At 45.4% G+C, this 13,012-nt stretch overlaps 1 protein-coding gene across 1 annotated transcript in view; it reads right to left on the minus strand.

The window, feature by feature from the left end:
• Positions 1-13,012, minus strand: part of LOC141154989 (cytochrome P450 2A4-like) — a 38,200-nt gene that overhangs the window by 4,828 nt on the left and 20,360 nt on the right. Inside the window, exons 4-8 of the mRNA XM_073641579.1 lie at positions 4,772-4,932; positions 3,307-3,483; positions 2,953-3,094; positions 786-973; positions 82-223 (exon numbers count right to left, since the gene is read on the minus strand). Of these exons, the coding sequence (XP_073497680.1) occupies positions 82-223; positions 786-973; positions 2,953-3,094; positions 3,307-3,483; positions 4,772-4,932 (810 nt within the window). The remainder of the gene's footprint in view (positions 1-81; positions 224-785; positions 974-2,952; positions 3,095-3,306; positions 3,484-4,771; positions 4,933-13,012) is intronic.

Raw genomic sequence — 13,012 nt, forward strand, 5'->3', positions numbered from 1 at the left:
AACTACAGTTAATTTGAAACCTAAATTTAGTCATATATTTACAGGTCATTTTTCTACCGTAATCAAGAAATAGTTTCCTACCTGTAGAGAATGGAATAGATCCATCATTTTTCTTAAAGTTGCCTTTCTCATCAAGGAAGTGTCCAGGATCAAACTCTTCTGGGTTTTTGAAATATTTGGGATCTTTTAGGACAGAGGTTAGAACTGTAATCACTAAGGTTCCCTGAAAGTAAATGTAAGAAATATGTCAATGTGGACCTTGACAACAAAAAGTGTTAGCAGTGAGATCTAGTAAATAGCTGATAGGAAGAAGTAACCCAAGACACTGAGAAGATCTGCACAACTTTTTTTCACATGGAATTACCCCTATGTGTCTGAGGTACATTGACTAGATACTGTGCAAATAATAATAAACACTAAAGTAATAGTAAAAAGAGAACGTATCAAATGCCGGCCGTGGCTCATAAGCATAAAATAAAGAAACAGGGGACAGCCAGTCACAGTCATATTCGCCAAGTCTCCTGGATCGGTCAGGAGGATTGCAGGAAAAGAAGTAACATTTCAGTCTTCTGAAAAAAGTAAGAAAAATTCCACGATGTTTCTTTTGACCACTGCCTCAGAAAAGTGAGGACCAAGGCTTGTTGGGGCAGAGAATGGACAGGAAAGAACATGGCTCTTAAAATCGAATGTGGCGAGAAATGAAAATTTGTAGTGGCACACACTACTAAACAGATGCCAAACAGCAAACATTGTCAGGAGGGGTCAATGAGTACATCATACTGTACCTTTGGAATATGGTATCCTCTGAAGGTTGTATCCTTGCTGGGGGCATGGGGCACTCCAGTAGGGACAATATCAGCAAATCTCTGGAACTCGTGGATTACGGCATCTGTATACGGCATTTTACTCCTGTCTTCTATTGATGGACAGCGATCTTTTCCTATTACATTATCAATCTCCTTGTGGATCTTCTCTGAAATTTCCAAAATGCAACAAAGAACACAATTTTTAGTATAGTGTCATTTTAAAACCAAACATTAGTTAAGTGGAAAATGTCACCACGCCAAGACCAAGACCAAAAAATACGAGGTAACACGTCTCCCAGATAAGAGAGTAATATTTTAGCAAATAATCACAATAAAAAAAACCTCACAAAATACATAAATAGTATACATGGGATAGCCAATTAAAAACTGACTAATGACGAGATGAGCTTTCCAAAAATGGCTTACAAAGAATATATCACATAATATAGCACAGTCATTACATAGTATAGCACCAATTTGGAGTGAATCTGGTTACTGAGAGGATGTACGACTTACAGCTTAGCAATGAAAATATGGAGAAAAATATAAAAATACGTCTGAATTATACAGATAATTTGTATGACAATATAGCAGTGAAGAGCGGTTACCATCTATCTACCCATAGTCATATATGTGGAGGTCACTTTGATATTACAAAGGCTGTATTTGAGTTAAGTGCTTGAAGGACAATTGGACAACCATTTTTTTTTTTAAAAATTCACCAAAGCTGTCAAATTTTAAAAATTCTCTCTTATGTACTGGATATCTTTTGTTTTTATAATGATTAATTAATCAATCAATTATTATATCTGATTATATCTGAAGATGTATTATATTTCTTGGTCTTGGGGTAGTAACATTCTCCCCAGACTTAGTCCCCCGACTCATCAATGTGTTTTTGACAGAATTTTGAAGTGAAAGTCCTTGAAATGTTGCAAATTTCCTTTGCGGAATTCTAAATTGTGCAAAATTTAGTGACTTTCGCCATCTTTACACTAGTCCCAGCTAGCTGTGTCAAGGTAAGCAGAGCTGGAGCAGCAGGAGGCATAATGAAGCCAGCCAACAAATGCAACATAATTTATGCCACAAAAGAGGCTTTAATTATGTCGGAAATGATCATCAGCCCCTCACCGGAGCAACATTTCCATCAAAAGTGCACATCACTTGTAAAATATGCCAAAATCATTAAGAGGTGCATGCCTCAATTCCAGTGCTCCTTTTTTAAAAGTATAGTGAGTTTCTCTCCGCTCACTGCCGGTGAGGACACCGTCAGACGACCGTATAAATCGGACCACAATACACAAACTGATCGTTGGCTCTCCTATCCCAAGCGTGACAGCTTCATATATTTCTATGAAGCTTTAGTATAGAGAACCGTTACCATTCCTAGCATTGCGGTCCAATCTTGGTCCAATTTATATGGCCGTCTGACTGCGCTCTGACTGACAGATCTCTCCTTGTACACGCACACAGGGAGAGACCTGTCACTCAAGGGGAGTGGGTGGGGAGAATTTTAAAAGCAGCCGGGAAGCATAATCGGACAGGCTTGTCCCAGGCGGCTTTTAAAATATGACTGGCTAGGATGAAAAAGCTAGTGTCTGATACATTCTACACATGGATCGCCAGGAATGCTGACAGGTAGGAGGAGGTAGCAGAACTATGGTTTGGCAGCCAAGGAACACGGAAGTGGTTGCTGGACCAGGGTTCTGAAAATCTTTTTTTTTTCTAATAGGCATTCAGATGGATTCAAATGAAATTCGTAAGAAAAAGAATTGCCACATAGTTCCATCTTATGTAGTGTTGTAGGATAATCTCTACTGATCTCACACATTATTATTTAGAGATTTCATAGGGGACCATTTTGCATTTAATATTTTATTGGAAGCTAAGGTTTCAGGAAGTGGGTGTGGGAATTTCTATATTCTTTGTTTTTGCCAAAAAGTGGAATCAATGACATAATGACATTAGTGGCCTAAGGAAAAATGGTTGCAACAAGAGGAAAATGTTGCAACAAAGTCACCTATATTTTTGCCATGTGTCAAGACTTTAGGTCTACTCTGACTACTAGTCCTACACAATCTACCGTATAAGGGGGACAAATAAAATAATATAAAAATGCATTAACAAAATGAACTACGATGATCACCTTGTATTTCTGGATATTTCAAGAGTATAAGAAAACCGTATCTCAGCGTCATACTTGTAGTCTCTGTTCCAGCAAAGAATAAGTCTATGATCGTGGCCTGTAGATTTTCATCATGGAATTCTGTGTCCAGAATTTTTTTTTCCTAAAAAAAAATGTAAATTAATCAATTTCTAATGATGAAAAATGGTCAAAACTTCACATACGTACACTGTGTAGACCAAATAGCAGTTAAAAAAGCGCAATCGATATGATGATGTCTTGCTTTCAATCTAGCTACATTTTGGATACCATGGATGTTCTCTACATACCAAATGTGACCCTCAATGGTCTTATAATCTAACATTATCCACACACCTCTTCCATCTTTATAAGGAAGCAATCTATGAAGTCACGAGGGCAGTTCTCGTCCAGGGTGTCTCGATGGGTTTTTATCATCTCCTTAATAAATTGCTTCAGGCTTTTGACAATTTTGAAGAACCTCTGATGAGGACCAGGAAGGTAGGGCATTATGCTTGGAAACATATTAAGGAGCTAAATTTGTTAGGAAGCAAAAGAAAAAAAAACACAATTGCTGTTATTTTGTTGGTTCAGTGTCTTGATCTTAATCTTAACAAAACAGTTTATTTTTGCATTGCTTCAGTGCATGTGAACTTAAAAATGAGACAACTATGTGAGATTAAAAAACATACTGTTCTTTTGTGTCTACAGTTCCTTGACAGAGTTATGTGTCTACGTGGTTACAGACTAAAAAAAAACCTCTTTCATCTGATCCTGTTTTCTTACCACCAATTTTTCATCCACTAATTCTTGTCAAGCTACTGTATCAAATATGGTTCAATAAGAAGGAGGGGACAGATGGAAGGGGGTATGATGGACTGCAGGTTAGGGTAACACAGGATTTCGTTATGGTCTGTAACCATGGAGACAAAAAAGGTATGGAGACAGAAGCAAAATTTGAAAGTACAGGGCCTTAATGCAATTAAAAATACAACCCCCTTCTGTGCCATTTTAAATGAGTCTTTCGACCTAAACTAAACATTACTGGGGGTATAGAAGAGGTAAAAATAACAAAATCTGAGGTTCTCTTTTTTGATCATGTCACCTCTTTTCGCAACAGGTAAACTGATTGGCTGCAGCGGTCAGAAGAATGTAACGTCGCATCATCAGCGAAACATCAGGCTCAGGAGAAGAATGATGGAGCAATCACTCAAGGAGAGGCCTGAGCTTGATTGACAGGTTTGACAGCAGCAGAATCTGACAGATTTTACTTTTTCACATAAATTATGTTTTATGTAAGCCAGACAACTCCTTTAAAATGGCTCATTAGTATTTTTTATTGCTGTGGGGAACAGTATTTTCAGCAGACCCCAGTATCTCTAAGAAGATCTTTTTGTTTCTATGGCGACAGACTACAAACAAACCCTGCGTTGTCATATCCTTCAGTCCATCATACTTTCTGCCATCTACATCTTAATAACATTCATTTGGTAAATAGTTTACCAATAATTTGGGGGACTGTTACCTCTGCACTGCCCACAGCTATACCCTTGTGCAGGAGCTGTAGACACTACACAGTAGGATAATTTTAAATCTCGATGATCTACAAAGTTGCCTCATCTTAACAGATGGCTCAGTGGATCTTTGCTCCATTTTTGTGCCAAAGCTGCAGACATGTGTGATGGGAACCAAGATGTCCTGACCTCTGTTAGTAATGTAAGCAGAGGTTGGCATAAAGATTGAAACCTTTTTATTTTTGTAAATTGATATGATATACATTACACCCTTAGACATTGTAGAATTTACATTATGTAATAATTACCATTCCTGCAGAGGAGCCTGCCAGTTGTAAAATCTCATTAAAATATGATAAGAGGGTTAAGAATTTTTGATCTTCATAGTCATATCTTTCACCAAACACGATGGTGCAAATGACATTAGAAACAGTAAGCCGCAATATATTTTCTGGGTCAGTTGGAGTGTCTGTAAGTAAATATAAAGAGGCCATCAGTCACAGGTATCACCACAGTGTATAGTATAGGGTTAATTTAATGACTCAGTTTGATTCTATCACTTGAATAATCCTATGGTCAGCATTGATATAGCCTTTTGATGCCAGGGAGATGGAGTGCACTGCACATTGGCAACTCCTGAACAAAGACATTGCAAAATGTTAATCTCAGTCCACTGTGTAAGTGTTGAGTCCATTCAAAATAGCAACATGGAAGGAATACTCTTGAGTGAATCTTGGTTTAGGCAAGAAGGTGCTCCCCCAGATAAGGAGGATGTCTAGGCAGGGAGGCGCTCCCTCCGATATAGAGGCTATCTCGGCAGGGATGCGCTCCCCCAGATGTGGAGGTGGTCTAGGCAGGTAGGTCCTCCCACAGATATGGAAGTGGTCTAGGCAGGTAGGGGCTGTCTAAGTAGGGAGGCGCTGACCCTGATGTGGAGGGAGTGTAGGCTGAGAGTTGCTCGCCCAGATGTGGAGGCAGTTTTAGACAAAGCCTTCATCAGATGTGGAGGTGGACTAGGTCTGGAGGCACTCCTCCAGATGTGGAGGCGGTCTAGGCAGTAAGGCATTCCCCCAGATGTGGCGGTGATCTAGGTAGCAAGGTACTCCCAAAGATATGGAGGTGTTCTATCCATGAGGTGTTCCCCCAGATGTGGAGGTGGTCTAGGCAGGGTGGTCCTCCCACAGATGTGGAGGCAGTCTAGGCAGGGAGGAGGTCTCCCAGATGTGGAGGAGTTCTAGGCAGGGAGGTTCTCCCCAAGATGTAGAGGCGGTCTAGCCAGGAAGATGCAACCCCAGTTGTAGAGGTGATCTAGACCGGGGGAACTCCTCAAAATGTGGAAGCTGTCTAGGCAGTGAGGGGCTCCCCCAGATAAGAGGCAGTCTGTGGAGGTGCTCCTTTAGATGCGGTGGCTGAGTACAATACAAGTTTATTACTATTGTCCTGTTTACCATTATGTATTTTTGATATTTTGTATGTTTTGTATTGTCTTTTATACATCTTTTGTCATCATCCATGTAGATATACAGTATAGACCAAAAGTTTGGACACACCTTCTCATTTAAAGATTTTTCTGTATTTTCATGACTTTGAAAATTGTACATTCACACTGAAGGCATCAAAACTATGAATTAACACATGTGGAATTATATGCTTAACAAAAAAGTGTGAAACAACTGAAAAGTAGTGTTGAGCGATACCTTCCGATATCGGGAAATATCGGATCGGATTGGATCGGACCGATACCGAAAAAGTATCGGATATCGCCGATTCCGATACCGGAAACCAATGCATGTCAATGGGACAGAAATATCGGAATGAAAATAAACCCTTTCTTTCCTTGTAGGTTAATTCTACATGAAGGAAAATAACTAAGAATAATGTAGAATGTATTGGGGGAGGTGGGGGAGACAATAAAGGCATAGAGGTTTAGCCCAATCAAATGGAATAGCAGGAATTAATATTTTTTTTTAAGACGTTCTGAGTTACGGAAATATTGACTATGTTAAATATTTTTATATTTTGTCAGATATTTATGTTTCACTACTTCCATGCTCTTCACCTTCTTTTTTACTTCTCCCACACTTTCTCCTTCATCATCCCCAGCATCTTTTTCATCCACTTCTTCTTCACCTTCTTCATCTTCTTCTTCTTCACCTTCTTCGTATTATTCTTTTTTTTTACATTCTTCATATTCTACTTCTTCATCTTCTTCTTCTTCTTCATCATATTCTTATTTGTGGCAGGCATTCCTGTAGTTGTTATCTGTAAAAGGTTGGACATTACACCTTTCGTTCTGCCCATCACAAAAGATTTACAACAGGATTTGTCCGCGTTCAGTTTGGCCTGCAGCAGCAGGTCTTTTCCAGGGGCACCACGAGGAGGAACGGACTCACCCCCATACACTGCTTAGTCATCTTCTGCTTATAATTTAGATATTATCTTTTGCTCTGATTTTTAGTCTTATGCTTAATGTTCTTCCGCTTTTTGTTCTGCAGCTTCTTGTATTTCTGCTTCTTGGTTTTCTGTCTCTTGTTCTTCTGTATCTTGGTGCTTGTCTTCTCTTCTTTGTCCTCTTGATCAACTTCTTCAGGGTCATCTTCTTGGTCTACTTCGGGGTGGTCTTCAGGGTCGTCGTCTTCGGGGGTCCTCGTCTTTGGGGTCCTCGTCTTCTTCGGGTTGGTCTTCTGGGTCCTCATCTTCGGGGTCCTCGTCTTCTTCGGGGTGGTCTTCAGGGTCCTCGTCTTCTTCGGGGTGGTCTTCAGGGTCCTCGTCTTCAGGGTCGTCGTCTTCGGGGTCCTCGTCTTCTTAGGGTTGGTCTTCAGGGTCCTCGTCTTCAGGGTCCTCGTCAGGGAGATCTAGAGTGATTACCAAGAACCATTTCAAAAAGCTTGAACTTGGAAATGTAGCAGAAGGTACAAGAAAGCTGAGGAACTACCGAGGACCAGCTGACGATATTGGAACCCGGATGGGTAGCAGAAGGTACAAGAGCCAATGGAACTGCCGAAGACCAGCTGACGGTACTGGAACTCGGTTACTAAGCAGGAGGTACCTGTGCCAGAAAGCACTACCAAGGACCAGCAGACGTTGGTGGAACTTGGATACCGAGAAGGAGGCACCTAATCCAAAGGCACTGCCGAGAACCAGCTGACGGTACTGGAACCCGGATGGGTAGCAGAAGGTACCCATGTAAAAAAAAGTTCAAGGCCGCGAGCCGGCCGCAGTTACCAAAACCCACAGTCCTACAGGAGGTGCTTGTCCTATTGGCACTATGGAACCAGCCTTCATTGCCAGATCCCGCAGCCCACATAGGAGTCACCTAAACTGCAGGCACCATAGAGTCGGCTAACCCGACCGCAACACGACAGGACAACGCATTGGAGGCAAAGTGACGTTGACACTACCCGGAAACAGCTGGCGTGCTGGAACCAGCCTGGGCAGGAGGGAGTACCCATGCCAAAGTCACTGCCGAGAACCAGCTGACGGTACTGGAACCCGGATGGGTAGTAGAAGGTAAAAGAGCAAATGGAACTACCGAGGACCAGCTGACGGTACTGGAACCCGGATGGGTAGCAGAAGGTACAAGAGCCAATGGAACTGCCGAAGACCAGCTGACGGTACTGGAACTCGGTTACTAAGCAGGAGGTACCTGTGCCAGAAAGCACTACCAAGGACCAGCAGACGTTGGTGGAACTTGGATACCGAGAAGGAGGCACCTAATCCAAAGGCACTGCCGAACCAGCTGACGGTACTGGAACCCGGATGGGTAGCAGAAAGTACCCATGTAAAAAAAAGTTCAAGGCCGCGAGCCGGCCGTAGTTACCAAAACCCACAGTCCTACAGGGGGTGCTTGTCCTATTGGCACTATGGAACCAGCCTTCATTGCCAAATCCCGCAGCCCACATAGGAGTCACCTAAACTGCAGGCACCATAGAGTCGGCTAACCCGACCGCAACACGACAGGACAACGCATTGGAGGCAAAGTGACGTTGACACTACCCGGAAACAGCTGGCATGCTGGAACCAGGCTGGGCAGGAGGGTGTACCCATGCCAAAGTCACTGCCGAGAAGCAGCTGATGGTACTGGAACCCGGATGGGTAGTAGAAGGTACAAGAGCAAATGGAACTACCGAGGACCAGCTGACGGTACTGGAACCCGGATGGGTAGCAGAAGGTACAAGAGCCAATGGAACTGCCGAAGACCAGCTGACGGTACTGGAACTCGGTTACTAAGCAGGAGGTACCTGTGCCAGAAAGCACTACCAAGGACCAGCAGACGTTGGTGGAACTTGGATACCGAGAAGGAGGTACCTAATCCAAAGGCACTGCCGAGAACCAGCTGACGGTACTGGAACCCGGATGGGTAGTAGAAGGTACAAGAGCAAATGGAACTACCGAGGACCAGCTGACGGTACTGGAACCCGGATGGGTAGCAGAAGGTACAAGAGCCAATGGAACTGCCGAAGACCAGCTGACGGTACTGGAACTCGGTTACTAAGCAGGAGGTACCTGTGCCAGAAAGCACTACCAAGGACCAGCAGACGTTGGTGGAACTTGGATACCGAGAAGGAGGCACCTAATCCAAAGGCACTGCCGAGAACCAGCTGGCGGTGCTGGAACCCAGGGTAAATACTAAAAACCGAGTGGAGCCAGAGGTGTAATTGAAGCAAGTTTTAAATCAGTAGTACAGTGGATGTAGACAAAGCAGGAGAAATTGCCGCCCGCACAGCAGGGGAACAGCTGACGTTACTGAACCCCAATAACATGGCAGCAAATGTTGACTGTGCAGACGGCACTTCCAAGCGCCAACTGGCGGTGTTGGAGCTCAGGGATAATACTGAAAACAGAGGAGCCAGAGGTGTATTTGGAGGAGGTTTTAAATCAGTAGTACAGTGGATGTGGACAGAGCAGGAGAAATTGCCTTCCGCACAGCAGGGGAACAGCTGACGTTACTGAACCCCAATAACACGGCAGCAAGTGTTGACTGTGCAGACGGCACTTCCGTGCGCCAACTGGCGGTGTTGGAGCTCAGGGATAATACTGAAAACAGAGGAGCCAGAGGTGTAATTGGAGCAACTTTAAAATCTGTAGTAGTGAGAATGTGGACAGAGCAGGAGAAATTGCCGTCCGCACAGCAGGGGAACAGCTGACGTTACTGAACCCCAATAACATGGCAGCAAGTGTTGACTGTGCAGACAGCACTTCCGAGCGTCAACTGGCGGTGTTGGAGCTCAGGGATAATACTGAAAACAGAGGAGCCAGAGGTGTAATTGGAGCAACTTTAAAATCTGTAGTAGTGAGAATGTGGACAGAGCAGGAGAAATTGCCGTCCGCACAGCAGGGGAACAGCTGACGTTACTGAACCCCAATAACACGGCAGCAAGTGTTGACTGTGCAGACGGCACTTCCGAGCGCCAACTGGCGGTGTTGGACCTCAGGGATAATACTGAAAACAGAGGAGCCAGAGGTGTAATTGGAGCAACTTTAAAATCTGTAGTAGTGAGAATGTGGACAGAGCAGGAGAAATTGCCGTCCGCACAGCAGGGGAACAGCTGACGTTACTGAACCCCAATAACACGGCAGCAAGTGTTGACTGTGCAGACGGCACTTCCGAGCGTCAACTGGCGGTGTTGGAGCTCAGGGATAATACTGAAAACAGAGGAGCCAGAGGTGTAATTGGAGCAACTTTAAAATCTGTAGTAGTGAGAATGTGGACAGAGCAGGAGAAATTGCCGTCCGCACAGCAGGGGAACAGCTGACGTTACTGAACCCCAATAACACGGCAGCAAGTGTTGACTATGCAGACGGCACTTCCGAGCGCCAACTGGCAGTGTTGGACCTCAGGGATAATACTGAAAACAGAGGAGCCAGAGGTGTAATTGGAGCAACTTTAAAATCTGTAGTAGTGAGAATGTGGACAGAGCAGGAGAAATTGCCGTCCGCACAGCAGGGGAACAGCTGACGTTACTGAACCCCAATAACACGGCAGCAAGTGTTGACTGTGCAGACGGCACTTCCGAGCGTCAACTGGCGGTGTTGGAGCTCAGGGATAATACTGAAAACAGAGGAGCCAGAGGTGTAATTGGAGCAACTTTAAAATCTGTAGTAGTGAGAATGTGGACAGAGCAGGAGAAATTGCCGTCCGCACAGCAGGGGAACAGCTGACGTTACTGAACCCCAATAACACGGCAGCAAGTGTTGACTATGCAGACGGCACTTCCGAGCGCCAACTGGCAGTGTTGGACCTCAGGGATAATACTGAAAACAGAGGAGCCAGAGGTGTAATTGGAGCAACTTTAAAATCTGTAGTAGTGAGAATGTGGACAGAGCAGGAGAAATTGCCGTCCGCACAGCAGGGGAACAGCTGACGTTACTGAACCCCAATAACACGGCAGCAAGTGTTGACTGTGCAGACGGCACTTCCGAGCGCCAACTGGCGGTGTTGGAGCTCAGGGATTACAGTTCAGGTGGTAGAAACATGATCAGAACAGGAGACCTGGATACTGTTGCCAACCAATTATTTATTCTGGAAGAGGACTGGCAAATTCATGAGAGATCCAGGCCTTGTTCATTTTGAGAAAAGTAAGCCGGTCAACGTTATCGGAGGATAGTCGCATGCGACGGTCTGTTAGTACACCACCTGCGGCACTAAAGACGCGTTCCGATAATACACTAGCAGCAGGGCAAGCTAGCACCTCCAATGTATACTGACTAAGCTCTGGCCATGTATCCAGCTTACAGAACCAAAACTTGAAGGGAGAAGAGCCGTCTGGGAGTACACTAAGAGGGCAAGACATGTAGTCTGTCACCATCTGACGGAAACGTTGCCTCCTGCTGACTGGAGCCGTCTGTGATGGTGTAGACATTTGTGGCGGCGGGGACACAAAACTTTGCCACATTTCGGCCATACTGGTCTTGCCTTGTGCTGAGGCGCTGCTTCTGCTCCCTCTTTGTGCAGAGCTTCCTCCACTGCCTCGACGCACTGAGCTGCTTTGTAAAGCACTAGCAGCACTGCTCTCGGTTGGAATGGAGAACATGATGGAATGCACCAGTGCGTCTTGGTACTCCCGCATTTTACGCTCCCGGTTCAACGGTGTTATGAGGCTTTGTAAGTTGTCCCGGAAGCGAGGATCTAGGAGGGTGGACACCCAATAATCAGCCGTGTTGAGAATGTGGGCGATGCGGCGGTCGTTTCTCAGGCACTGCAGCATGAAATCAACCATGTGCTGCAGACTGCCAACTGGCCAAGAAACGCTGTCCCCTGCTTGAGGCGTGATCTCTGCCTGCTCTGCATCACCCCACCCTCGCTCTAGATACTGACTACTAGAGCATTGTGTACCTCCCTCCTCTGGACAGATGTCTTCCTCATCCATTGACTCCTCCTCATCCTCCTCACAAAGTGTCCCCTGCCTAGGCCTTTGTGAGGAACCACGTTGCGCAGACTGTAGAGAAGCAGATGGCATTTGTGACTCCTCATCCTCCACCTCTTCCAAAACCTCGTCCCTTAGTGCTTGCAGTGTTTTTTCAAGCAGGCAGATAAGGGGGATAGTCATGCTGACTAGTGCATCATCTGCACTCGCCATCCGCGTGGAATAATCGAAGGCACGCAAAACGTGGCAAATGTCCTTCATAGAGGCCCACTCAGTGCTGGTGAAGTGTGAACGGCGCGCACTGCGACTTGTTTGCGCCTGCTGCAGCTGGTACTCCATTACTGCTGCCTGCTGCTCACACAACCTCTCCAACATATGTAACGTTGAATTCCACCTGGTGGGTAGGTCACATATGATGCGATGTTCCGGAAGACGTAATCGGCGCTGCAGAGCTGCAATGCGTGATCTTGCATTGCTGGAACGCCGCAAGTGAGCGCACTCTATGCGGACCTTGTGAAGCAGTGCATCAAGATCCGGATAGTCCCTCAAAAAACTCTGCACGACCAAGTTGAGCACATGTGCCAGACATGGGATGTGAGTGAGGTTGCCTAGGCCCAGAGCTGCCACCAGATTTCGGCCATTGTCACACACTACCATGCCTGGCTGGAGATTCGCTGGCACAAACCACACGTCGCTCTGCTGCTTGATGGCATTCCAGAGCTCCTGCGCTGTGTGGCTTCGATTCCCCAAAGAAATAAATTTTAATACGGCCTGTTGACGTTTGGCCACGGCTGTGCTCATATTGGTCACCATAACAGGTAACCGTTCACGGGTCGATGTGGAGGTAGACCGTGACGGCTCCTGCAGCGCTGATTCAGAGGAACTGGAGTATGAGGAGGAGTCAATGTGTACAGACTGGATTCCTGCAATCCTTGGAGTTGGCAGAACACGTACAGCGCCACTCTCAAGATCTGTACCCGGCTCCACAACATTTACCCAATGGGCAGTGAGGGAAAGGTATCGTCCCTGTCCATGCTTACTGGTCCACGCATCGGTGGTCAGGTGGACCTTGCTACTGACGGCGTTTTGTAGCGCATGTTTAATTTTTCCCTCCACATGATGTTGCAGGGCAGGGACGGCTTGCCTGCTGAAATAAAATCGGCTGGGCACGTTGTATTGTGG

The sequence above is a fragment of the Phyllobates terribilis genome, unplaced genomic scaffold (assembly GCF_046119375.1).
Source record: "Phyllobates terribilis strain yellow unplaced genomic scaffold, ASM4611937v1 Scaffold_7__3_contigs__length_470593459, whole genome shotgun sequence".
Classification (NCBI taxonomy): domain Eukaryota; kingdom Metazoa; phylum Chordata; class Amphibia; order Anura; family Dendrobatidae; genus Phyllobates; species Phyllobates terribilis.